The sequence below is a fragment of the Fukomys damarensis genome, unplaced genomic scaffold (assembly GCF_012274545.1).
Source record: "Fukomys damarensis isolate Sample0158 unplaced genomic scaffold, DMR_v1.0_HiC HiC_scaffold_16, whole genome shotgun sequence".
Classification (NCBI taxonomy): Eukaryota; Metazoa; Chordata; class Mammalia; order Rodentia; family Bathyergidae; genus Fukomys; species Fukomys damarensis.
The window spans coordinates 16,132,183-16,158,816 of record NW_022900928.1 but is presented as its reverse complement, the minus strand read 5'-3'; the positions used below and the strand labels follow the sequence as shown (position 1 = coordinate 16,158,816).

General features: G+C 37.4%; 2 protein-coding genes and 1 long non-coding RNA gene across 7 annotated transcripts in view; 1 reads left to right on the top strand and 2 right to left on the bottom strand.

Annotated features, from left to right (window-relative positions):
- Btbd10 (BTB domain containing 10) overlaps window positions 1–4,532 on the bottom strand; it is a 67,414-nt gene extending 62,882 nt beyond the window's left edge. Inside the window, exons 1-2 of one of the 4 annotated variants that reach the window (XM_010615228.3) lie at window positions 4,364–4,532; window positions 3,162–3,226 (exon numbers count right to left, since the gene is read on the bottom strand). The gene's annotated coding sequence lies outside the window, so the exon portion shown is untranslated. The remainder of the gene's footprint in view (window positions 1–3,161; window positions 3,227–4,363) is intronic. The other 3 variants (XM_010615231.3, XM_010615227.3, XM_010615224.3) reach the window with 3 other exon arrangements.
- A 115-nt stretch (window positions 4,533–4,647) lies between these two features.
- On the top strand, window positions 4,648–22,370 carry LOC117286310. Of its 2 annotated transcripts, none has more exons than XR_004517418.1 (3): window positions 4,648–5,104; window positions 16,029–16,096; window positions 21,864–22,370. It is a non-coding gene; the product is annotated as an uncharacterized LOC117286310 (long non-coding RNA). The 2 variants fall into 2 exon arrangements; XR_004517419.1 differs by having other exon boundaries at window positions 4,648–5,795.
- A 3,000-nt stretch (window positions 22,371–25,370) lies between these two features.
- On the bottom strand, window positions 25,371–25,837 carry Pth (parathyroid hormone). Its single transcript, XM_010615235.3, has 2 exons — window positions 25,752–25,837; window positions 25,371–25,632 (listed from the first exon to the last, which is right to left on the bottom strand). The coding sequence occupies exons 1-2, from the start codon at window positions 25,835–25,837 to the stop codon at window positions 25,371–25,373; spliced, it is 348 nt and encodes a 115-aa protein (XP_010613537.1).
- Between the last annotated feature and the right edge of the window lie 797 nt (window positions 25,838–26,634).

Here is a 26,634-nt window from a genome sequence, read left to right as displayed (position 1 = left end):
AAGAAAGGAGCTAAAGGTGTAGGGAAGGTGGGATGGGTAGCGGAAGGGTAATAAGGGAAAAGAAAAAAATGTGAGATAATGAAAAGATGGAAATAAAGTGTTTGTAGATGGGGAGGGTAGGAGGGGGCGAAGGGAGGGCAGGGACAAGGGGAAAAAATGAGAACCAAGACTTGTCATGTAGAGGTACAAGATCCCAACAATGAATGTAACTGTACTGTATCCCTAAAATGTACCAATAAACTCAATTAAAGCTGAAAAAAAAAATTAAAGAAGATTAGGGATGCTCACCCTGTAATTCTTCCATTAGCAAACATCTATAATTACCCACCCCGACTTTTAGTTCAAAACTAACAAAGAAACAAAGGAATAATGTGAAGACAAAAAACTGCAACTAAAGGTCTAACCTTCTTCTATCTCTAATTAAGAAATTAACCCCAGTTAGAACTGTAGATATTCCATTTCCTTCTCCCTAATAGGGGTCCAGCCTGTTCAGATAAACCTACCATATAGATGAATAGAAAATAGATGTCCTTTGGTAAGAACTGGGAGTTCCAAAACTTGTACCAGAAGGCACAAGGAAAAGTATAGTTAACCCTTCCTGATTTCTCCTAATCCTCATTTGGGAATGCACTTCAGAGGGTGGAATGAATAGGGAGAAACTACTACCCAGAGAGAATTTCCTACTTTACAAATCACGGTAAAAACAATAGGAAAAGAAGATGGTTTCCCACTCAACAAGTACTATCTTCACAAATACACATCTCTTAGAAACATTTTTAAAACTCTTAAAGCTCACAAACATAATACATATCTCCTCCTCTTTTACCTCCTATTCCAAAGAGAGATGGACTGGATGAAGAGATTGGCCTAGTTTGACCTGAGAAGATTTGGCTAAAGGAAGAAAATCAAGTCTGCAAACTCCCAAAGCAGTCTTGTCGAAAGAAAGAGAAAGAAAGAAAGAAAAAAAGAAAGAAAGAAAATAAAGCCACACAAGTCACTGAGCCATGTCATTGTTCTTTTCAAAATTAAACCTCACCTAGCTTCCTCTTTCACCTTTATCAACAGTGACAACCCTCATTTTGCCCTATGTATGCCTAAGTTCCATCTCTTAGGTTTGAACTTTAAAACTCCCATTCCTCACAGCCCAAATAGATATAAATAAGATTATGTGATTAAAGTATTATCCATTAATGGGTTAATCCACAAGTTTCAATTCCATGAACACCATTAAGTTCAACTACCTATAAGGCACAAAGCTTAATCAAAGCACCTATTCTTCCTACAAGAAAATCTAGCTACGGTATTCTAAATCAATCTTTCATTGGACTATACAAGGAAAAGGTACATGACTACTTGCTTCACATCACACTTTCCTCATCCCATTGGTATCTACCAGGAGATCAATAGTTCTTCCAGTAAAAGTCAATGCCTAGGAAAACAATGCGGGATGGCACAGCTAATAAAAATATTCAGATCCTGAGGTGGACTGTTATTGAGTGTCTTTTGGGTTTAATTTTTCACACTAGTTGAAAGTACAATGAAGAGCTTCTAAATAAACTGATTTTCTGACTAAATGTCTATAAATCAACATAGTTAAAAATCTGAGTTTTTAAGCCATAAGCAGAGAGGCTTTACTTCAGTTATGGCCACACTTAAAATGTTAATATGTAGTCCTTTTTTATACTCGAGGTGTATGTTCCAAGTTCCCAGTGGATGCCTGAAACTGCAGATAGTATTGAATGAATCTTCTATATATTACAGTTTTCTGTACAATAGTAACGAGTGAACCTTGTATTTATACATTCAAACCTATGATAGTTTAATTTATAAGTTAGGCACAGTGATTAACAGCAACTCACATAAAATAGGTTACAATAATATATTGTAATAAAAGTCATGTGAATATAGTACTTTTCAAATACCATGTATCGCAGATCTTAACCTCAACACAGACTTTTTTTATAAAGTCAAGAACTTTCATTTTTTTCAACTTAAAGGAAGCAATTTATGGCTTCTTGTTGGCATATCTGAATTGTCAGCATCACCACTCTTGCACTATGGGGCCATTTTTAAGTAAAATAAGGATTTACGAACACTGATACTACCACAGTCTGACAGTCAAGAGAGCTATTTAGTGACCAATGGAAGGGTAGCATATACAATGTGGTTACAATGGACAAAGGAATGATTCATATCTCCAGAGGGAGTGGGAAAATGCATGATTCTTCATGGTACACATATAATTTAAAACTTATATATCACACAATTTAAAACTTCTGAATTGTTTATTTCTGGAATTCACCATTTAAATGTTTTTCACAGATTTTCCTAACATTTCTCAGAGTTGACTATAAGTGACAAGCTACAGAAAGCAAAACAGTAAATAAAGAGAGAATTCTGCAGGAAGTACAGCTTAATTTGTCCCACTGTGTTTAAAAGCTTTTAAAACTATCTATGATTTCAATTAGCCTTCATATTTCCTTCAAGTCCTCCTAAGGTTTGAAATTCTAAGCTAAATGACTTGCTTTAAACCTCTTTCCCCCCTATTTATAAAATGTATTAATTCTGAACTATAATAGAAGGCAGAATGCAATACATATAGGTATGGGTTTGATTGAGTCACATGAAGTTATTTTTTATTGCTTTAATTAGTTATCACTATTTTCAAAAATCAAGAGACTGAACATAAAAACACAGATTTCCTATATTCTCTTGAGAAGGCTGAATGAAGACAGGACCCATACATGTATACAGAATTAACCAGGTGGGCCTAATATTGACTGTCTTTCTTAGACATGACATAAACTCTCTAATGTGTTTCATCTTTTCATTATTTGCCTAATACGTGAAGGCATGTGAGTTTATTACCCATAACCTATCTGTCTGAAAGGTGCATATTTTCCAGATCACTTCCATACTGTAGTAAGTCACCTAAATGCAAAAAGCCACAAAGCAGACCATAATTTCATAGTTAATAATTAACACTTTCACAAGGCTTAGAAGAAAAGGATGAGACAGTAAGATTTAGACTGGTGGAAGGATAACACAGAGATGGTAAAAAGCGTATGCAAAAGCTCTCTTGGAGAAAAAATTGTTAAGAAGTAAAAAACACTGCATAGAAGCCAAAAACTTTCTTGAACACCCTGTTACTGTTTCCTTACCACACTCCCTACTTCAGAACCTCTCTTCTTACTTTCTCTTCATTCAAAACAGCAGGTCACAAACTCTGAAAAATGTTAGGAAAATCTATGAAACACACTGACTCCTTCAAAAACAACTCTCCACACAGGTTATCAGTCTTAAACCACCATCAAATATTTTCAAGCATTTTCTAATAGTTTCTGCATTTACATTCATTTACTATAGTCCTTGGTTTTTAAGGCCGGACTTCAGTCTTGGATGGGTTCTCCAGAAACTTTTGGCCTTTATGATTGCATTCTTTAAAGTTTATTCCGATTTCTACAGTTTCTTTCATTCAAAATTTATCTTTAAAAGTTTTGATCACATTTGTGTAGGAGTGGGGGAAATGGGAAGTAAGGAAGGTAGGGAGGAACTCTCTTACCCAAACAAATCAATATACTGTGGTGTCTCGTTAAGATGTTAGTTTTAAATTCATGACAACTCTTAAACATTCCTTTAAAATAATTTCATTTGCTAAGGGCACAAAGTGACAAATGAAAACTCTTTATCTTTAGCATATCTAAACGAGCGACTTTGCATCATGGACCTAAAACACTGTGGAGAAAAAAGAACTAGGAAATCTGTTAGGCCTGGAGCTGGTCACATTGGTCCCAACTAACAAATTATTAAGCGAGTTCTCAGGTCTCCCCACCCCATTCCGAGAGATGAGGTGTCAGAGGAGTTGCATCTGAAGAAATCAAAACCTTTTCTGCGCAAGTTTGAAGAAGACAAAAGCTTTACCACAGGTGATCTCATTCCTCTACCACCACCTAGTCCTCTGAATGGGAGGCTACCCACCCTCCGATTGTGATGCGCCCTCCCCGGGCTGTGGCGGCGTCCGCCCCAGGTGACAGGGAAGGGGCGGGTACAGGACGACTGCCCTGGAAAGGAGGGATGAGGGGATCGCCTACATCCCTGGGGAGAGGCCGCCGCGCGCCCAACCTAGAACGGCAGCCCCGATACCCAGGTCCCACCTCCGCCTCTCCGACCTGGGTACCGGCGGCCGGAGCCCAGAAATCCACCGCGGTCCCCTGGCCACGTCCGCCTGCCCAGAAGCTGCCACAGCCGCCCGGCTCGCGCGCCCAGAATCGTCCTCCACCCCTTTCTCCGTCGCCCCCGCCAAGCCCAGCCTCGCCCGTCGCCCCCACGGAGCTCCCCAATCCCACCCATTCACCTTCGTTACCTGTGCTTCCCCTTCAAGGCAAAGGCCGACGACAACGTCGCCTCGGATCCCTCCTCAACCAGACCCCACCAGAGGTATCTGTGGAGGCGGACACTCCGGCGGCGGCTGCGTCGCCTACCAGAGACGCCCCGGCAGGTTGCAGGCCGGCGCCTCAACCTCTTCTCGCGATAGCTCACAAGCCAAAGAGGCGAGCCTCGCCGTGTTCTCGCGACAACGCCGACTCTCCGTCCACAGTGGGCGGGGCGCCGAGTGCCGGGGCTGGTGAGGGAGCTGTAACTCCAGGGTGGGCGCTCGCTCAGAGATTGGTGCGGCTGAGGAAAGGACGCCTGCGACCCCCCGCCCATACGTCAGCTTGCGGGCCGCGGCGAGCGGTTCCCCTTAAAGCCGTCCCACGTTTTCCTCTCGACTTCTTGTCACCGTTAGGAAAAAATGGGTATCCAGCCCCGAGTTAGAAAACAATCTCTGGGACTCAAATTTGTTGAAGGAGAGTGTTTCCCTCCATGGAGCAAACCAGAATCGCGTCTGCTGTGCTGGCGAGCCTGCGTGGACCGACTGGCGTTGATAAAGGGCAGCTGTCGAGAGGGGCACCCTCATTCCCCGTCGTCCGCAGCTGTCTGTTTTTAAACGCTCTGTTGGCGGGAAATGGAGCACCCGCTGCAACTCCTGCCCCCGGCTCCCTGTGGACACCGAGGGAGCCCTGGTCCCCGGCAATGCTGAGCCTATCGTGCTGTAAAGAGATGAGTAAGTAAGAGTCACACCGTGTCGGCCCTAGAAACTCATACCCTGAGAGCAGGACACGCAGGAAACTGGATAATCCCATTAGGCTGAGCTGCTTACAGTGAAGCTGTTGGAGCTGAGAACTACATGTTGAAAAATCCTCCATCAGGAAATTACTATGGAGCTGAATCTTAAGGATGAGTAAGAGTTCCCCGGTTGTGACAAGAGGAGGACGGACTTTCCAGAGAGGAAGAGGATTTGGCCTGAGTAAATTAGTATGAAAACTTTGTGGAAAAAAAATTTTTGAAAAATCCTTAAATCACTGCTTAGTTCAGGAGAGAAAATCCCTTGACTCACATGTAATGCCCAAAATGCTTTTCAAACCAATGTTTATACTAAGGAAATGAGCAGTTGAGGTGGACAATTATAGGATAGCGAACATCCTTTTCCTCCTCAAAGGACACAGACGTCAGAGACTAAAGGAAAACAAAGGTTAATGCCATGTTATAGCAAGCTGTTATTATGGCAAACATTTTGCTAAATTGCAAATTGCCAATAATCTGTTACAATGTGTAAATTTAAAGAAAGGATCTAATAGGAATTTTGCAATCAGACAATCCCAGAGAAACTTCAAGAAAATCGTCAAGCAAAAACAACAAAAACCTCACCTATCGATTTATCAAAAGTTTTATCCTGTAAATTCTGCTCAAAGCAGGTAATTCTGTACTGCAAATTAGAGTTAAGTGAGATCTACCAAAAAAAAAAAATCATTTCCTAATTGTATCAAAACAGAAGCTACAATTCTGGTAAAAATTCCACCAGTATCCCTTTAAACACATTCATATTGAAAAGGTTTTGATTTCTTCATTTGCAACTCCCCTGACACCTCATCTTTCGAAATGGGATGGGGAGACCTGAGAACTTGCTTAATAATTTGTTAGTTGGGACCAATGTGACCAGCTCCAGGCCTAACAGATTTCCTAGTTCTCTTTTCTCCACAGTGTTTTAGGTCCATGATGCAAAGTTGCTCGTTTAGATATGCTAAAGATAAGAGTTTTCATTTGTCACTTTGTGCCCTTAGCAAATGAAATTATTTTAAAGGAATGTTTAAGTTGTCATGCTTTTAAAACTAACAAACTGAAAGAGACACCACAGTATATTGATTTATTTGGGTAAGAGAGTTCCTCCCTACCATATTGTTTATGTGTGTTGTAATCTCATTTGTCTCACCCTTTTTTTCCCTACAAATAAACAGAACCTAAAAATTGAAGAACAACAATAACAAAAATGTCACTAATCTTGTACAAGCCAATCAGGTAGTTGGTTTAGCATAACTCACAAGTTCTAGTCCAAGTTCCAGAAATTTAGAAACAGGAGAATCGTAAGAGTGAAAGATTTCAGGTGAAATATGGAAGCTTTGTTCCATACTGGACTCTATTCAAACCACCTTACCCTACTTTCAGGAGGCCTGGAGCTCATTTCATACTGTTGTCAAAAGAGAAAAGAAAGGAAAATCTAATAAAGTTCCCACTCTCCTTTGCTTAAAATTAACCTTTCAAATATTAATTTGGTAGCAGCTATACGTATAGCAATGCCCTTGATTTAACCATCACAATTCCTTGGCACAGTAATTTATAAATGCTAGCTGACTGCATGAACTAAGATTTAGACCCTTAATGAAAGTTTATCCCCCAAAATAGCAATGCACACACTAAACAAGTTAATACATTAATAGAGAAGTTTTATATAGAAGCAGTGAATAAAAAATTCCTTTGGTTCCCTGTATTTTAGCTTGCTATGTCAAAGTTGTTTCAAGGCAGATAAGGTAGGATGAGGTAGAATACTTTTGTGGCTAACTGATGATAAGGCACTCATCCAGAATCCTATTTAATTTTTAAAACTGAGATCTGGGGCTAGGGATGTAGTTCTGGAGTAAAATTCTTGCCCAGACTGTGTGAGAACCTAGGTGCCATCCCAGCCACTTCCCAAAAATGTTAAATGTAAAGTTAGTGCACTGCCACCTAGTGGCAGAAATGGGAAAATCTCACATGTACAAGAAATTCCTATTTAGTAAAGACTGAATTTGTTGATCAAGACTCTGTCAAAGAATATTGAGCGGGATTCGGATATTAATATGCGCATTCTACTGATAAAAATGAAATTCACAGCAAACAAAAGGAAAACAAGTTGGGTTTTAAAGACAAGTAATGTACTACAGAGAAGTCAGAGATAAGATTACTTCTTGGCTGGGGTTGTAGTTCAGTGGTACATCACTTGCCTAGCACACATGAAGCTCTTGACTCTATCTGCAGCATTGCAAAAAGAAAAATTAATGAATAAATATTACTTCTTAATGAAGAGATGAGGAAGGTGCAGAAAGAGAAAAATTGGATTTATACGTAAGAGGAAAAAAGGCATTCCTATGGATAAATCAGCAAAATGACTAACAAGTACATTGGAGGAACAATGAGCAATTAAAATGAGTAGGAAGTAATACAAGAAAAGTAGGTTGAAGTCGGGACAGAAGGGTCTGAAATGTTAGGTTAATCAGAAGTCCACAATTTTTTTCTAAAGCTTGTTAACTTGCAATACAGTAAAATTATCATTGGCTAGCATGAACTTTTAACTGTAGATAAGATGGAAATCATAAATGGACCGGTTTCAAGGCTAAAATAAGTTTATTACAGGAAAGAAACACAGCTGGTTGCTCCACAGACAGCAGCCCGAGAGACCAGCAAAGTTGGCTACTCAGTGACAGCCTAGAGGCCTGCAGAGATGGCTACTCTACAGACAAGAGCAGCCCACACAAAAGGAGGCATTTTGCATTTATGCACTCCGATCCAGGTTTCCCATGTATCCAGCTTCTTTATCTCAGGGAGTGCATCAGCTTGATCCTTTAATTACCTTTTGCTATCTGTCCTCATCACCACAAAGTGCAGCTGCCTGCTTATTTCCTATCAGGCAACTACTTCGAAGTCCTGTTATGCACCCAGGTTACAGAGTCAGACTGCCTCAGTTCAAATCTCTGTCTAGCTTGTTTGCTGTCTGCTCGTAGGCAAGTGACTTAATCTACTTAAAAGTCCTGTTTACTCCCTGCCTCAAAATCTCAGAAATTCCACATGTTTTTAACAAATCGTATGTGATATTTGTGTAGAATTGGACAAACTGAACTAAAAATTTACATAAAAATCCAAAAGACCTAGTATAGCCAAAAGATTTATGATGGTTACAAAGTTGGAGAATTTATACTTCAGGATTTCAGAACTATAGAAATAAAGATGTGGGCTAATGGCATACATCTAAGCATATAGATCAATGAAATAGACTTGAGAGTCCATAAATAAACCTTAACATATATTGTCAATTAATTTTCAGCAAATGTGCCAATATACTTCGATAGTGAAAGGATGGTCTTTTCAAAAACTAGTGCCTTATGCAAAGACAGTTGGATAGGCATATAAAAGAAAAATTTTAAAATAGGGAGAAAAGGAGGAAGGGAAGAAGAGAGAAAAACAGACAGACTGAGATTTAAATCTTTTTTTTTTTTTGACTCTATCTGCAGCATAGAGTATCGACTGAATCCTTAGCCCCAAGATTTATATCTTTACTTTGCATGATTATACAAAAAATTAACCCAAAAGATGGTATACCTAAATATAAAAGTTAAAACCATACATTTACTAAAAAATAAGAGAAATCTTCATAACCTTGGATTAGTCAGAATTTTTAAACATTACATCAAAAGTACAAGCCACAAAAATATTGATTAAAATAAACTTTATTAAAATTAATACTTTTTGAACCAGGTATAATGGAGCATGCTGTAATCCCATCTCTTAGGAGGCTGAGGCAGAAGGATCTTGAGTTTGAGGACAGCTTTTGTATACAACAAATTAAAAGACAGCTTGGACCACATAGCAAGACCCTGTCTCAAAACCAAGGGAAAAAGATGAAAACCTTTTGAGATTAAAAAGACAGCTTTAAGAAGTTGAAAGGACAAACCACACACAAAGAGAAAATGTTTGCAAATTTATATAAGACTTGCATCCAGAATATATGAAATCCTATAACTCAATAATAAGATGAATAATCCAATTAAAAATGTCAAAAGACTTACATAGACTTGTATATGAAGACATTCTAATTAGCACAGGAAAAAATGCTCAGCACCATTACTCATTAAGTAAACAAAGTCACAATAAGCACTACACATTTGCTAGAATGGCCATAATAGAAAGTGAATACTAACAAATGAGAAGGAAGATAGGGAAAAACTAGAGCCCTTATCCATTGCTCTTGAACATAAAACATTGTAGCCATTTTGGAAAACAGCAAGATTTTTTAAGTTAAATGTAAATTTATTATTTTAGGAGATCAAAATATGCCACTTCAAAATACAATACTGTGGCACAAGAATTATTTTTTTTAGCTGAAGACATTTGCAAACTGTAAAGGGAGGAGGAGCTTTCTCCAAACTTCTGTCACCTGCCTAAACAGAACCTCAAATGGAAAAGCAGCCACAACAACATAAAAGCAACCCAGTTATGGCAAGTTCTCTTTCTTGGCATCTCATCAACCAGGGAAGAGTTACTCATCACAAGAGCAGAAACTAAAAACTGGAACTACACCCAGACATTGTCACAAACTAGCGCATCTCCCATCTAATCTCCTAAGGTCCCATTTATATTTTCTAAAAATCATTTGCTCTTCCAAAAAAGACATTTTCCTCTCTTACCCTTGTAAGACAGCATATAAACTTTCAAATCTCACTGCTGCCTTGGGTATTCACTTCTTTCTATGATGTCTCCGTGCACAGAAAATTAAAAATGAATTTGAGTGGCTTTTCTCCTGTTGATCTGCCTGTTGCCAATTCCTGGGCCTACTAGTCATTGAATCTAAGAGGATAGAGGAAAAGCTTTTATATTCTACACTAAACTCTTAGAAATTTATCTAAGGGAAATGTAAACATATCCACAAAAAAACTTGCTTATGAATATTCATAGAGTGAAAGCTGAAGCAAAATGTGACATATTCATATTATGGTATACTCTTTAGCCATGAAAAGGTAGGAAATTTGATACATGCTACAACATGGAAAAAATCACACCAAGTTTGGGGAGCCAGCATGCCAAATTAAAAAAAAAAACTGTTGTAAACTACAGACTGTATTTTTTTATATGAAATTTCAAAAAGGGCAAAATTAGCCAGGCTTGGTGGCACAAATTTGTAATCTCAGCACTTAGGAGGCTGAGGCAGGAGAATTGCTGAGTTCAAGGCCAGCCTATGCTACATAGTGAGTTCAAGGCCAGTCTGAACTACATAGTGAGACCCTATTTCAAAAAGTCAAAAAAAGGCAAAATTACAAAGACAGAAAGTTGGTCTATGATTGCCTGGGTCTGAGAGTAGGAGAAATGATTCTCAGTGGACTCAAGAAAACCTTTTGAATTGATGACTCACAATTCCATAAAGACTAAAATGCTTTGCATATGATGAGTGAATTCTATGAAAAATAAGCTATACCTCAATGAGTAAGAGAGGATATTAACCAATACAGAAATAAGTATGAAGACTTTGGGCCAAGGATTTGGCTCAGAGGCACTGCACCTGCCTCATTGCCACAAGGTCCTGGTTTGATCCCCGATGCCAAATAAATAAGTAAAGACTTCTGAAAAAAACAAAACTAGAAATTCCATTTGACCTAGCTAGTCCCTTTTAATTATCTTCCCCAAAGAGATATAACACATTATAGTAATACTTTCATGCCCATGTTTATAGCAGGGCAATTCAACAATAGCTGAATCTTGGAAGTGGCCTATATGTCCATCAGCAGATGAATGGATTTAAAAATGTGGTGGTATACACAGTGGAGTGCTACACTGCCATAAAGAAAAATAAACTTGTGTCATTTGTGGGAAAATGGATGTGCCTGGAGACCATAATATTAAGTGAAATAAATCAGGCACACAAGTTCAAATATCACAAGGTTTCTTTTATATGAGAAACCCAAAATATAAATAAAAAGCAAAATAAAAGACAGATAATGGGAAAAGGGGAGATCAATTTTTGCAAAACAGAAGAGGACCAATAGAGGGAAGGGGTAAAGTGAAGGGACATAAAAAGTACTAAGATGTGTTATGTGTACCAACCCCCCACAAGGATTGTAATCATTGTGTACTGCAAATCTGTAATTAGTAAAATAAACTAAAAAGGACACTAATTTGATTAGATCACATACTTCAGTCAATTCTTTCAATCCTGTTTTTATAATCTGTTCTAGTTTACTCAAAACATACTTCCAAAAATTGAAAAATGTACAAGTGAAATTTCACAATTCTAAATTTGATCTAGAACACAAAAATAATTGCAAAGAAGGTTCATAACTTAAGGCTCAGTATTTATAAAGATATAAATTATTTAAAGATACATTGATAGAGTCAATTACAATGATGTTTTCCATGTATGTAGTGGGTTGTGTGTGTATGTGTGTGCAAGAGAGAGAGATAGGGAGACAGAGGCAGAGAGACAGACAGAGATTAAAAGATAGGGAAGAAATTTGGCACCTTGTTCAAAAGTGAAAAGGATAAAGAATAATCCAAATATTCTGTTAAAGGGAAGAATAATGTATGATAAAGTGCTTTACCATATATTGAGACCTAGTAAAAAATTATATATTTCAGGTAGTGTGATATTAGTATAAAAAATACAAAAGACCAGTAAAATAATTTAGAAAGCCCAGAAATAATTTCAAGAACATATAAACTTTTGATTTACAAATATAGCATTGAAGAGAGGTAAAGATAAACATATCTTTTTAAAGAAAGACAACAAATCAACAGAAAAATGAATAGCTAAAATAAAAAATTAATCTTGACTTCTAATTCACACCTGACTTTCAGATAGATTATATAACTAAATGTAAAAGGCAAAATAATAGCACTCCTATCAAGTAAGATAGAAGACTATCCCTAACACATAAAGGTAAATTGTGAGTCCTTAAATTGCACAAAAAGCACTAATCTTATAATTAGATTGATAACTTTGACTATATTAAGAATTCTCACTAATCAAGTGATACAAATAAGAAAGTGAAATGACAAATCATGAAGTGGGACAACGTGTTAGAAATTCAGATACAGTTATATTATCCATTCCCATAATAAACATCAAAGGTGAGGACATTATAAAGAAAGAGGTTTCCTAAGTTGTCAATTCTAAAGTTTCAGGGCATGGTGTGGACAATGGCTTGGCTCTGGCCTCCTGGCACCTGAGGACCTTGTGTCAGATGGCATCTCAATGGGGAGGGAGTGCACATGTGAGAAGGAGAGAGAGGCCACAAGAAGATGGGGAGGAGCGCAGAATTGATCATTTAGGACAACCTCATGAGAACTAATACGATCTTGTAAGCGCTAAATCAGTTACTTCCAAGGACAGTGCCTTAAAAATGATCTAAGTACTTCCCGGTAGGCCTTTTCCTCTACAGGCCCCACTATCTCATAACTATACCACACTGGGAACCAAGTTTCCAAAACATGAACTGTTGGGGAACAAACTACATCAAATCATCGCAATAGATAATTTACCAAAGGTCAGTGTTCAGAGTACATAAAGGATATTTCCAAACCTATGTCAAAAGACAAAGGGCATAACAAAAAGAAAATGGGAAAGAAAATTGAATAGGTACTATACAGAAGAAGAAAGCAGAATGGCTAATATATGAAAGGACATTATGCCATAGAAGTTACCTAGAAAATCAAATTTTAAAAGCAATGATAACAATACCCATCAGATCAGAAAAATCTTTAAAGTCTCATAATCTTAGATATTGGAAAAATGTGAAACAAGGAACTTCTATATACTGCTGGGGACAGGAGACATGAAGTGCCACGACCACTTTGGAAAAAGAGGTTGGTATTTCCTAGCAAAGATGAATGTGCCTATGCCGTATGATTTCGCAATTCTATTCCTAGGTACCTATCCTAAAATAATCATTTCAGGTATAAGAGGTATGGGACGTCATATCCAAGAACTAAGAAAAAATCCCAAATATCTATCAAGAATAAATGCATAAACTGAAGTATACCCATAGTATACAATAAAAACCATACAATGGAAATATCTAAGTATACTGACATGCATCAACAAAGATGAACTTCAAAATATTGAGTGAAAATTGAGAAAACTGCAACATAATAAGTATAGAATATACTTATTTATATATATAAAATTTTTAATTACACACACAAACACACACACACACACACGACATTTAGAAATTGCAGCTTAAACAGATGGCTTGCTACCGAAAACTTGTGCTTTCTTAGTGTAGAGTACTTGTAATGTACTTAGTCATGGAAAGTATCTACCGAGCCAATCACTGCATGTCCTAACTGCTCCAAACTGCTTTATACAATTAAATAGATTTACATGACAATATTATAACTAATGGAATGTGAACACATGGTATCAACCTTTCCAGACTGGCCCATGAAAGTTTCACATTTCCAGCTAATTGGAAAGGAAGTAACCTTAGAGTGACACAGTAGAAGAGGAGAACCTAGTCACTCTATTGACCTGTTCACCTGCCTAATTACAGAACATTCCAGCAGTGCTATGTAAACAAGGAATAAACATCTACTTAATTTAGGTGAGTATCCATTTGGGATCTAAAGTTGGGAGCTATTAGCCAAAGTAATTCAGAAATGAGCACCCTTAAATGGGAGGCTGATGAGCAAAAACCTAAAAATGTGGAGATAAAACTCAGCCATGGTGAATGGTGAGAAAATGAATATCACAGACTGGAAAGACAGGCACCATGTTTTGGTAATGCAAATATTGAAAAAAGTAATATGAGAGTATCCAATCTAAAAAAAGAATATATAAAGAAAACCAAGAGAATAATGATAAACATAAGAATATGGGCAAAAAATGAGTATGTGATAAAAAGAGAATCTAAGGAAAGTTCTAAGATAATGGCAAAATTCTGGGTAGCGAAGTATGCATGTTCACATTACTATTAGCTTTAAAAACTACATATGTGTCTCATACAAGCTGTTAAATATACAATAAATTCGCTATTAAAAGAAAAGTCAACATTAAATTTATTTTATCAAAGGCTCATGAAGTAATTTATGGAACAAAAACTAGCAGCAAAAAAGTACATGTTTGGAGAAAACATTTTTTTGTATGTGAGTGAAAACCAGAAGAGTTCTGCCACTGAGTTACATCCTCACTCTTAAAATTTTTCTTTTGAAACAGTGTTACTAAGTTTCCCAGATTGGCCTTGAACTTGGGATCTTCCTGCTTCCACCTCCTGAGTAGCTGAGAATATAGTGTGTGCCATTGTACTCAGCAAGAAACAGCATTTTATAAAGCTGGGCATTTTACTCAGCTGGGCATGGTGGCACACACCTATAATACCAACACTCAGGAGGCAGAGGCAGGAGGGTTGCCATGAGTTCGAGGCTAGCCTGGGCTACCTAGTGAATTCATGTCCAGCCTGAACTACATAGAAAGACCTGTCTCACAAAACAAAAACAAAAACAAAAAATCCCACCAACACCCAAAAAACAAGCACAGTACTCTTTATATTTGAACAATTCTTGGAAAACAAGTTGTGGAAGTGCATATTATCAATATGTTAAGGATTTTTCACTTCTTGAGAAATTAAAGACACATTCCCTTTAAGGTCAAAATGAAATGCCATCATTTATCAATACATAATTATAGTTACTGGAAAATACTACATGAAATGTTTTTAAAGACGTGTCATTAGAGGAGGAAAAGAAATGTGTCATTAGTTAACATTATATGATCATTTACATAAAAAACTTAATCCCAAAAGGCAAAACTGTTAGAGTTAATAAGAGCCCAGATTAAAAAAAAATAACAAGCCCAGAAAATTATTTTACATAAGTAAAAATTAAGAAAAGAAAAAATTTTCCTTTATGCCACAAAACCCAAGTAGAAAACCTAGATATCTTTCAGTATAAGGGCAAAATTATGGTAATTAACTTTGGTAATTAACAAAGAATACGTAAAATCTTTCCACAGAATAGGTGACTTGTTTAAGAAGCATAAAAGGAGATCAACATAAATGAGACTCCTTTTTAATGTTGATGAACAGGATTATATACTAGAGATGACAAATCATCCTAAAACTATCATATAATTTTAATATACTCCCAGTGAAATTACAGTTGGATTCTTTTGTTTTACAATACTGGGGACTGAACCCAGGGGCTCTGTACCACTGCATCCCATCCTCAGTCCTTTTGATTATTTTTGTAAAATTTTGACACAAGGACTCACTGACTTGCCTATGCAGGACTCAAATGTGCAATCCTGCCTCAGATTTCCTTGGTGCTGGGATTAATTGTGTGTCCCACTGCACCTGGAAAGCTGGATATTTTATAGAGAACTCAACAAACTCATAAAAACCAAGAAAGTAGTAGAAAGGAGTACAAAGAAGGATTTGTGCATGTTGTACTATTTAAATTTCAGGAAGAGCCAAATAGTAAAACAGAATACACAAATAGAGTGAAAAAAAAGCTGTATGAGACATCAGCAAGATGGCAGAACGGGAAATTTCAGGCTTCATGCCTCAAAGAAACACTGATTTAACTGTGATACATAGAGCAAAATATCTATGTGAGAAGACTAGACTCCAGTGAAGAAGCAGTACTACTTTACAGGAGTGAAAGCCAGAATAATCACATAAGAATGGTGGCAATAGCAAGAAAACTTAAAAAAAAATCAATATTTCAATATTTCCTTCTGCCTAAACTCTAGTCATGCATTGCTTAAAGACAAGGATATAATCTTTAAGAAGCACAGTTAGGTGAAGTCTTTGTCATGTAAACAAACATCCTAGAGTAAATGTACCCAAACCTGGATAGTATTGGCCTACTATAGCTACGCGAGCTCTAAGTTTTTGCATTTTGTTTTTCAGGGAATCTGCATGTCATGATTTTCCTGGTATCTTCAGATCTGCAGGTCTGAGCTGTGACCCTCAAGGAGGTACATGAATGTAATGGCATCATTAAATATTGAGACTGTACCATATTTGAACCCAAACTTGCACACAGGTTAGGGTTTTATGGACATTAACCTGGAAGCTATTTCATTTTTCAGCACTTCTAATGATTTTCATTAATACACCTTTGCAATGTGACTACCTTTAAATCTGTCTCCATTCTTCTGATCTGAGATCTCAAAAGAGGATGAGAACATACAACTTCTGAAGGTCTTCCTGTGTCAAGGGAGTTACAGATGACACAATTTGGCCCAAAAGAAGAGCATATGGGATTAAATTGCTGAGACGTGCACACTCAAGCCCATCTAATTTAAGCAGGGGTGTATAATAAGGTTGAGGAAATGATGCAGTTTATTTATGAAAAAAGAAGGTTCGGGATTAAAATTGTAAAAATTATCGATTTAAAAACCTGACTAAGTATGGATACAGATCTTAACTTGGGGTGAAGTTTAATAAGACAAACCAGACCGATAGTTCGAGTTTTCTTTTCTTTCCTCTTGCTTCCCAGGGGGGCCACCTCCATAAATTATTGATTCAAAATTATTTAATACCTTTTTCCTGAAGACAGCTTAGGTTGAATTCATAGGCTCAAATCCTGAAGATTAGGGTAGAAAGGCTGCCTGATTATGTGCTGTATGGAGGAGAGAATCACAAGGCTGGAGACATTCAGAGGAACACAAAACTTTCTTTTCAATGAACAAACATAAAATAATAGTGTAAATGAAACCAATTAGCAAATATATTGAGATATTTTGTAAACAATGGTATTGGTAGTTTGAGGAAGTATATGAACTTCTCACTATTTCTTACTTATATCTTCTATTTTGTTGTGTTTCTCATACAAAAGAAACTATGCAGTATTTGAGCCTGCACATCTGAATTATTTCACATAGCATTATTGTCTCAAATTTTATTCATTTACCTACAGGAGCATCAAGTTTATCTTACTCTATGTCAGCATAGTACTCCATTGTGTATAAATACACTTTTTCTGTATCTATTCATCTGTTGATGGACATATATGCTGTTTCCAAGATCTAGCTATTTTTTTTAGTTTATTGGTACAGTTTAGGTATACAGTACAGTTACATTCATTATTGGGATCTTGTACCTTTACATGACAGGTCTTGTTTCTCATTTTTTTCTCCTTGTCCCTGCCCTCCCTTCACCCCTCCTCCCCTCCCCCTTTACAAACGCTTCATTTCCATTTTCTCATATTTTTTTTCTTTTCCCTTATTACCTTTCCCCTACCCTTCCCACTTTCCCCACACCTTTAGCCCTTTTCTTCCTATTTCACATTGTCAATTATATCATTAGGATTTTACGTACTATTACAGTTTTTTACACCAGAGAAACTATTCGGTATTTACACACGTGTGACTTATTTATTTCACTTAGGAGTATATCCTCAATATGTATCCATTTTCCTATGAATGAATCTAATTTCTCATTATTTATGGCTGAGTAGTATTTCATTTTATAGAAAAACCACATCTTCTTTATTCAGTTTCCAATGGATGGGCAAATGGGCTGTTTCCAAGTTTTAGCTATTACAAACTGTGCCTCTATAAACATAGGTGAACATATATCACTGTGATATGATTCTTTTAATTCTTTTGGAAAGATACCCAGCAGAGGGATGGCTGGGTCAAATGGAACCTCTAGTCCAAGATCTTTGAGGTATCTCCATATTGATTTCCACAGTGGTTGCACCAGTCTGCACTCCCACTAACAATGGAGAAGGGTTCCTTTCTCCCCACAACCCCGCCAGCATTTGTTATTGTGTGATTTCTTGATAGCAGCCATTCTTTGTGGGGTGAGGTGGAATCTCAGTGTTGTTTTCATCTGCATCTCTCAAATGACCAGTGATATAGAATATTTTTTCATATATTTACTTGCTGCTTTTACTTCTTTGTCTGAGAAATGTCTGTTCATTTCGGATGCCCATTTTAGAATTGGGTCTTTATATTTGGGGGGGTGGTTGTTTTGAGTTCTTTATAGACTTTTTTTGATGACAGCTATTCCTTCTTGGATAAGATGATATCTCAGTGTAGTTTTAATTTGCATTTCTCTGATGGCCAGCAGTGATGAGCATTTTTCCATGTATTTATTGGCCATATGTACTTTTTTTCTGAGAAGTGTCTGATCTTTCAGTAGCCCATTTTTTTATTGTGCTCTTTACTTTGGAGGCTCTAATTTTTTTTGAGTTCTTTAAATAATATTGATGTTGATCCTTTGTCCAAATAATAGCTGGCAAAATCTTTTGCCTATTCTTTAGATTGTCTTTCACTCTGTTGGTTTTCTCCTTCGCTGTGCAGGATTTTTTCTTTTTTTTTTTTGTACCAGGGATCAAACTCAGGATGTTGTGCTTGTGAGGCAGGTGGTGGCACCACTGAGCTAAATCCCTGGCCCCTTGTGCAGAAATTTTAAATTTGATATTATCCAATTTATTGATTCGTGGTGTTATTTCTTGTGCCATTTGGGGTTCTTTTCAGAAAGTCCTCACCTAGGCCTATGTCTTCAAGAGCAGTACCTATTTTATAAAAGCCGATTGTAAGTCTTTCGTTAACATTTAGATCTTCAATCCATTTTTATTTTAGTTTAGTATGTGGTGAGGTATATGAGTCTAGACTCAATGTTCTGCATATGGATATCCAATTTTCTCAGCACCATTTATTAAAAAGCTGTCTTTCCTCTAGTGTATGTTTTTATTGCCTTTGTCAAAGATCAAATAGCTGTATGTACCTAAAATTGTTTATGCTTCTTCTATTCTGTTTCATTGATCTGAATGCCTGTTTTTATACCAGCACCATCCTGTTTTAATCACCATAACTTTATAGTATAACTTTAAGTTGGTTATTGTGATGCTACCTGTTTTATTTTTGCTACCCAGGATTGCTTTTGCTATTCTGGGTTTCTTCTAATTCTATGTACATTTTAGGATTGTCTTCTCTAAGACAATCTCTTTGAGAAATGACTTTGGCATTTTTATTGGTATTTCATTAAATTTCTGTATCAGTTTTGGAAGTCTAGCCATCTTTATGTTCATTTTGTCTATTGAGGAGCAGGGAATATTTTACCAATTTCTGATGTCTTTCTCAATTTTGTTTTTCAGATTGATGTAATTTTCATTATCAGGATCTTTCACCTTCTTAATTAGGTTAATAGTGAAGTATTTACTTTCTTTTATTCTATTGTGAATGGTATTGTTTTCCTAATTGATTTTTCAGTGAGTTCATCATTAGTCATCATTAGTGTATAGAAATGCTATTGATTTTTGTGTCTATTTTCTTTTGGTATTTTACTTTCTTTTCATTCTAATTAATTACTAGCCCTACCTGATGCATTTATTTTATTAGACCTTTTAGTATCATTAGCTTCATTATCTCCTTATAGGATGTCCTAGAGACTTTTTTTTTTGAGTGTTGGTTTGGTGATCATAAATTTCTTTAGGTTTTATCATGGAAGTATCTTATTTCTCCATCAATTTTTAAGGATAATTTTTGCAGGATATAACAGATTGGGATGGAAGTTGTTTTCTTTAAGTGCTTGAAACACTTCATTCCATGCTCTCCTTGCTGCTAAGGTTTGGGTTGAGTAATCTGTTGTAATTCTAATAGGTTTTCCTTTATAGGTGAGTCACTGCCTTTCTTTAGCAGCTTTTAAGATTCTGTTCTTGTGTTGTATTTCTGGTATTTTAATTATTATGTGGCATGGAACATTTGTTTTTCTGATCATGGCTACTCAGGATTCTATTATATTGGACTTATCTGTATGTTACATTATTTTTCCATGTCTGAAAACTTTTCTGCAATTACTTGTGCAGACAGGGATTTTATGCCCTTTGTGCCATCTTCTGTTTTTTTTTTTATAATTCCAATTACTCATATGGTTCTCTTTGAGACATGTAGGAGCTGTTGAACTCATTTTTCATGTTCCCTTGTTGCTTTTAAGGTATCTCTCATTAATTGGCCATTGACCACAGACCTGTCCTTTGGGTCTGACATTCTGCCCTTACACTGGTCACTGCTGCCGCCCATATTTTCAGTGATATTTTTAATCACCTGGGTTTCTGTATGGAACTTTCTTAGGGACTCCCATTCTTTTCTGTGCTGGGCATTTGGGTTTTGTACTTCTTTCTTTAACTCTGCTGGCTGTTTATTAGTGTCTTCTCTAGACTCATGGATCATTTGTTTCATTTAGTTGTTATGTGATTAGTTATATCTTCTTTAAGTTTGCCAAGAACCTTATACAACCTTTCTACCTCCAGTAGTACCCTTTCACACTTATCTGCTGTGTAGCTTATGATTTCCATCCCATCAGTAGCCTCTGTACTGATTTTGGGGGAAGAGTTGGGAGTTTTGTTGCCTGACTTTTCAAATTTCATTTGTTTCTTTGTTTCTGTGTACTGGAATTCACAAATTCTTAGGCCCAGGGCTCCATTCTTTGGCAGCAAGCCACAATATTATTTATTTCTCCTCCGCAGGCAATGCAGGTATTGGCATAGAGGGGAAACCAATTGCTGACCATTACTACATTACCTTGTCTATGGTAGTAAACTTGGAGACAACAATGGTATTTCATGTTAACTGGATATTGACAAGCCTTAGAAATCACTCATGAACAGCCCTTTACCAAAACAAAGAGGACTCCGATTTTAGTGAAGACATTTAGGTCACCCCTATATTGACTAATTCAGAGCACTGATTTCTGCTACATGTTGGCAGCAGTGCCAGAGCTCAAACATAGCACTAGATTATGCTTTCTTTTTAAAGACTGGCTCTCTGATGATTATTTTCCCAAAACCTGGCCTCCTACAACAGAATACAGGCCCTGTGATCTTTTTTTATTTTTTCCATTAAGTTTCCATTGGTACATTTTAGGCATACAATACAGTTACATTCATCATTGGGAACTTGTGCCCTTACATGGTGTATCTTGTTCTTATTCTTTCCCCATTTCCCTGCCCTGCATTCAACCCCTCTACCCTTCCATATTTACAAAGACTTTGTTTCCATTTTTTCCTTTTCTCATATTTTTTCCTTTCCCTTCTTTCCTTTCCCCTACTCCTCCAACTTCTCCTGCCCGTTGAGACCTTTTCTTCCTATTTCATCTTATCAAGTATACATTTTGATCCTTATTTACACTTTTAGTTTCTCACACCAGAGAAACTAGTCAGCATTTACATGTGCATGCTATTTATTTCACTTAAGAGTATGGCCTCAATAGGCATCCATGTAGCTATAAATGACTCTAGTTTCTCATTCTTTATGGCTCAGTAGTACTCCATTTTATAGAAAAACCACATCTTCTATATCCAGTCTCCAGCTGATGGGAAAATAGTTTATCTCCAACTTTTAGCTATTACAAATTGTGCTGCTATAAACACGGGTGTGCATATATCTCTGTGGTATGATTCTTTTAATTATTTTGGAAAGATACCCAGCAGGGAATAGCTGAGTCAAATGGGACCTCTAAACCTAGTTTTTTGATGAGTCTGCATATTGATTTCCATATTGGTTGCACCAGTCTGCACTCCCACCAACAATGGAGAATAGTTCCTTTCTCCCCACAACCCCGCCAGCATTTGTTATTGGTTGATTTCTTGATAGCAGCCGTTCTTTCTGGGGTGAAGTGAAATCTCAGTGTTGTTTTCATCTGCATCTTTTGAATGACCTGTGATGTGGAACATTTTTTCATGTTTATATGCTGCTTTTACTTTTTTGTCTGAGAAATGTCCATTCATTTCAGATCAGGCCCCGTGATCTTCCTACTCTGATCCTGGATGCCCCTGAGGATCCCAGAAGATTTCTACTTAACTTTCACCCTATCTAAGCCTGTCTCTCAAGGCTATCTCTCACCAGATCTGTATGAAACGATGTGACTTCCATCCTGAAGTGAAATTCCCCTCCTGGCCACTGGTCTCTTCTTCTATCTGTTTTGTCTGTTGATTGTCAACTCTGTTGCCCTGTGCTATGTGGAGAACCCAGGGATTGGAGGCAGGGCATACGGTTGTTGGTGGTGGGGGTCCTTCTTGCACCAGCTCTGGGAGCTCAATGGGTGGTGGCATTGGGTGGGGGTCGGACATGTACTTCCCAGGACCTCCTGGGCTCCAGTGGGCAGACTGTACTTGAGTACAGTCCTTGAAAAATAAATATAAAATCTGACAATAACATTTTGTCAAATATAAGATCACACTGCTCAAGAATCAATACCCGAGGCCAGGTGTGGTGATGCACACCTGTAATCCCAGCCCTCAGGAGGCTGAGGCAAGAGGATTGCTGAGAGTTTGAGGCCAGCCTGGACTATGTAGTGAATTCAAGGCAAATCAGAACTACATAGTGAGTAAAACAGAGACAGAAAAAGAGAGAATATCAATACCTGAAAGTAAGAAATTAAGCATGCAGCAGATATAAGAGATAATTCTGTGACCAGGATTAGGAAAAAACCAAAGGACAGTCAATAAATGTGATTATTTGGGTACATCAAAATTAGGTGCAGGAGCTAGGCACAGATGGTGTGTGCCTCTAGTACCAGCACTTCAAAAGTTGAAGCAAGAGGATCACTTAAGCCTGGAAATTTGCAGCCAGCACAGGCAACAAAATGAGACTGTCTCAAAGGAAAAAAAGTTTAATCAATCACTAAAACAGTTAAAACTTTCTGAGATACTAGTATAAAAAATATTTGTGGCACTTGTAACCAAGAAGGGATTTATTAATGCAATGAATGCATAAAAAGCTCAAAGTCAACAAGGCCTGAAAATTAGTGCAAAAATAGACCAAGGATAAAAATAATTAGTTCAGAGATAAAACAACCATATGGCTAATATGTAAGGCAAAATTCAAGCCCAGTCTTCAGAAATATGCAAATTTAAACCATGAACTACTACTTGACACCAATATGGTGACACTTTTTATAAAGACATATAATTTCAAACTGGAGGTAGAAATAAGGGACAGGAATAATTTGCTTTTCTGGTATGAGCATAGCCTCCTCTTTGGCTCCACAGGCAATCTTTTGAAACTGGCTCGTGTCTAAGGATTCCACCCATGGATAAGCATTCCAAAGAAATTTTGACATGGCCCCAAAAAGGATATGGGCCAGAACACACCATGGCATCCTTGCTACCAGGAAATTGCAGTGATATGTGCATGTCACCCTCCAGCGCACCCTCCTGTCTAACATAGGATGAAGAGCTAGTAACAACATTTCCAGACACCTCTGCAGCTGAAGTTCTGAAGAGATTTCAGCTCAGCCAATCCTCTGCACTCCTGGGAGGGTAGAAGTCATGCTCTTCTGCCACTACTCCTTTGCTTCCAGCAGCACCATTGTGGAGAAGTTGGATATCACCATGCTGGTATCAGCAAAGATAACCACGAGACAGTGACTGGAGGCTGAATGCAGGACATCTTTCTGTGCTAGGGTAGGTGGCAGCAAGGCTGGTGTGTTTCTAGGGTAGCAACAATAAGCAGATGCCTCCTGATTAGACTGGTCTTGGGCTAATGATGTTCAGGCAGCTCCTGATAAAAGAAGAGAGAACAGGTTCCTCAGTGGCACTGAGGGCCTTTCCTCAAGCTGCCACCCGGAGTCTGTTTTCTTCAACATTCTCAGTGATTATGTAACATATCCCTTTCTGTTTCAACTAGATTCAGGTCTCTGAATTGCAACCAAAGTCTGATGGATTTTTACCAGGAGGGCAGAACTTTGTTCAGTCATCTCTTCTATATTTGCCGAGTTAATTTACCATCAAAGGCCCTCTCAATCAGGCAGATCCATTCCTTCCTCTGTGTAACTCACCAGAGTTGTCATTTGTAGTGGAATTCCTTGCTTATCTCTCTGTCTTCCTCACTGGTGCATGCACTCTTTGAAGCCAGGCATGGGATCTTATTCATTTATGTGATGCCAGCTGGTAACATTTCAGCCACACTCCTTCCCAACTCAGGCCCTTTGAAGATGTTGTACTGACCTTCCTGGCAGTCTTGCCTACTCCTTTTCATCCCTTTAACTCTTTTTGACTCAGGAAGATCATCTTGACAGTGATTTGCACTCTTCAATATAATGGCCAGTAGTCACTTGTAGTTGCTTAAATTTTTATTAAATGAAAACACAAAATTAATTGTCAATCCCACTGGCCACATTTTATATAGATGCCTGTGTGACTACTATAGAGGACAGCATAGAATATAGACTCCTTTGTCATCACAGAAAGTTCTGTGATCAGATAACACTGACCTAAATAAAGGAGGGCTCTGTATTTTGCACTTCTACAGCATGATGTATTTTTCCTATATAGCATTCATCAAAGCTAATGATGAACTAATGCCTAAATTACAGGCTCCATTAAGACAGGAAAATGTTACTACACAAGCAAGTACATCACAAGTGTTGGACACTAAATAGTATTTGTCAACAATGAATAAATACTATAGCTGTAATCCTTGTAATTTTTTTGTGGTATGGGGGACTGAACTCAGGGCCTTCATACTAAGCTACATCCCACTTCCTTTTTATTTTTATTTTTTTTTTTATCTTGAGATACGGTTTTGCTAATTGGCCTGGGCTGGCTTGAACTTTCAATCTTCCTCCCTCAGCCTCCCAGGTATGTGCCACCACACTTGGCTCCCAACCCTGGCAATTTGTAGTTCAGAGTCTGGACGTTATCTGTGGCTTAACGTAGACCCAAATGTTTCTACAGTCAAGTTTTAGACCACTTTCTTCCCTTTTCCCCAAACATTTGTTGTCTTTTCGGAAAAGAACAGGACAATAGTATCTAGCTAATGAGGAGTTGGGAACAGTACTTTGGTATTAGAAATTATATTCCACATATCAAACTGTGAAACACAGGATTAGAAAAAAATTTTGTTATCCTACCTATTCATGTCCATATAAACACTTGAGTGTTCATAACCAAGAGATAAACTTTTAAAAAGTAAGAAACACTTCATTTAATTAGATTGATCATTAAATTTTTATTTTGCATTATGAGAGAGGTGAAAAAGTATAATTCTTTTATAAGCTTGCAATGACATACTTTAAAAAGAATAGACATTTAAAGTCGGTTAAAGATCTCTTAGATGAATAAAAGTAGAATAAAATAATCAATTAAAATTGCAGCCATTATGTCTAGCAATGAATTACATGCAAAGTGTGGTAAGATTAGAAATATTGGCACTTGATAGTCTTAGAGTTTAGAAAAGTAAGCAGCCTGTAGTACTGTTACCCTACACTATCTAAGCAGTGCCCTGGTCACATCTTTATTCACTGGGATTTAGCTTTAATTAATACATCCACATCAGCTTTGTCTGCTTCTCCAAGACTTTTTTGATAGTTGTCAACAAGGACATTGTCCTCCTTCTTGAAGGGCCTCTGAGAGCCATCTTCTTTATTGGTGAGTGAGCTTCCGAGGCTAATGAAATTGTGTGCTTCTTGTAGCTTCTTAAGCAGCCACTCCACCCTCGCCTTGGTGGCCAGATGTTTGCTCATGTTGTGCATGAGCTGTATCTCGCTCACAGATCTCTTCCTAGGAGGAACAAAAGCAGAGGGCCGCTCCATTAGCTTCCCACCACCCAAATGGAAAGCCAACCTCAAAAGCCAATCCCACGCCTTTCTTCACTACCCAGAAGAGGCTCCAGTACTTACTTAATAGGTTTCCCATCCGTTTTTGTAAGAAAACAAATCGCAAGCATGACAATCACGACTTTAGCCATGTCTTTTGCAGACATCATCTTCACTAAAAAGAAAAGAAAACTTCAGTGTTCCAAATTGTATAAATGCATTTATAGTAACTTTCATTTATAACTTTATAGCCAATAGCAAAATGTGACAGGAACTAATTGGGTTGGTTTCATGAGAGGCTTTCAAAATCGGCCTCTTCATATTATGGAAACATTAGTAACATTATACATACATGTATTTAGAGAATTTAGAAAGGTAGCTTTGTTTTTCAGTACTGGAGATTTAACCCAGGGCCTTCACACTGACACACTGAGCTATTCTCCCCAGGTTTAAAAAAAATTATTTTTGAAACAAGATCTCGCTGGGTCTCTAACTTACACAGACTGTGCTCAACTTGTGATCTTCCTTCTTCAGGCTCCCAGGTCACAGACAGGTATTAGAAACGTGCCCACCTAACAGTGACTTTTATTTTCTTAGCTATCTTTTTTTTTTTTTCTGTACCGGGATTGAACTCGGGTCCTTGTGCTTGCAAGGCAGGCCACTGAACTGCTGAGCTAAATCCCTGGCCCCTTAGGTATCTTTTTGATATGCCTTGTGCAAGACTGAATTCATAAAAGTTAAGTCACATGATGAATGAAAAAACTTTCTTTTGAGAATTTTCTTCCATGTTTTTTGCTGGTTATTCATAAATGCTTGTAAGAGGCTTAAAATTGACTAGTCTTACTCTAAATAAATTGTCATGACTGCTTATAGTCTAGATATAGTCTGATTTTGAGGTTTTACTGAATTCATACTTCTCCTATCATTAAAAATATTTACCAAAACATTTTACCTTTTTTTTTGGTAC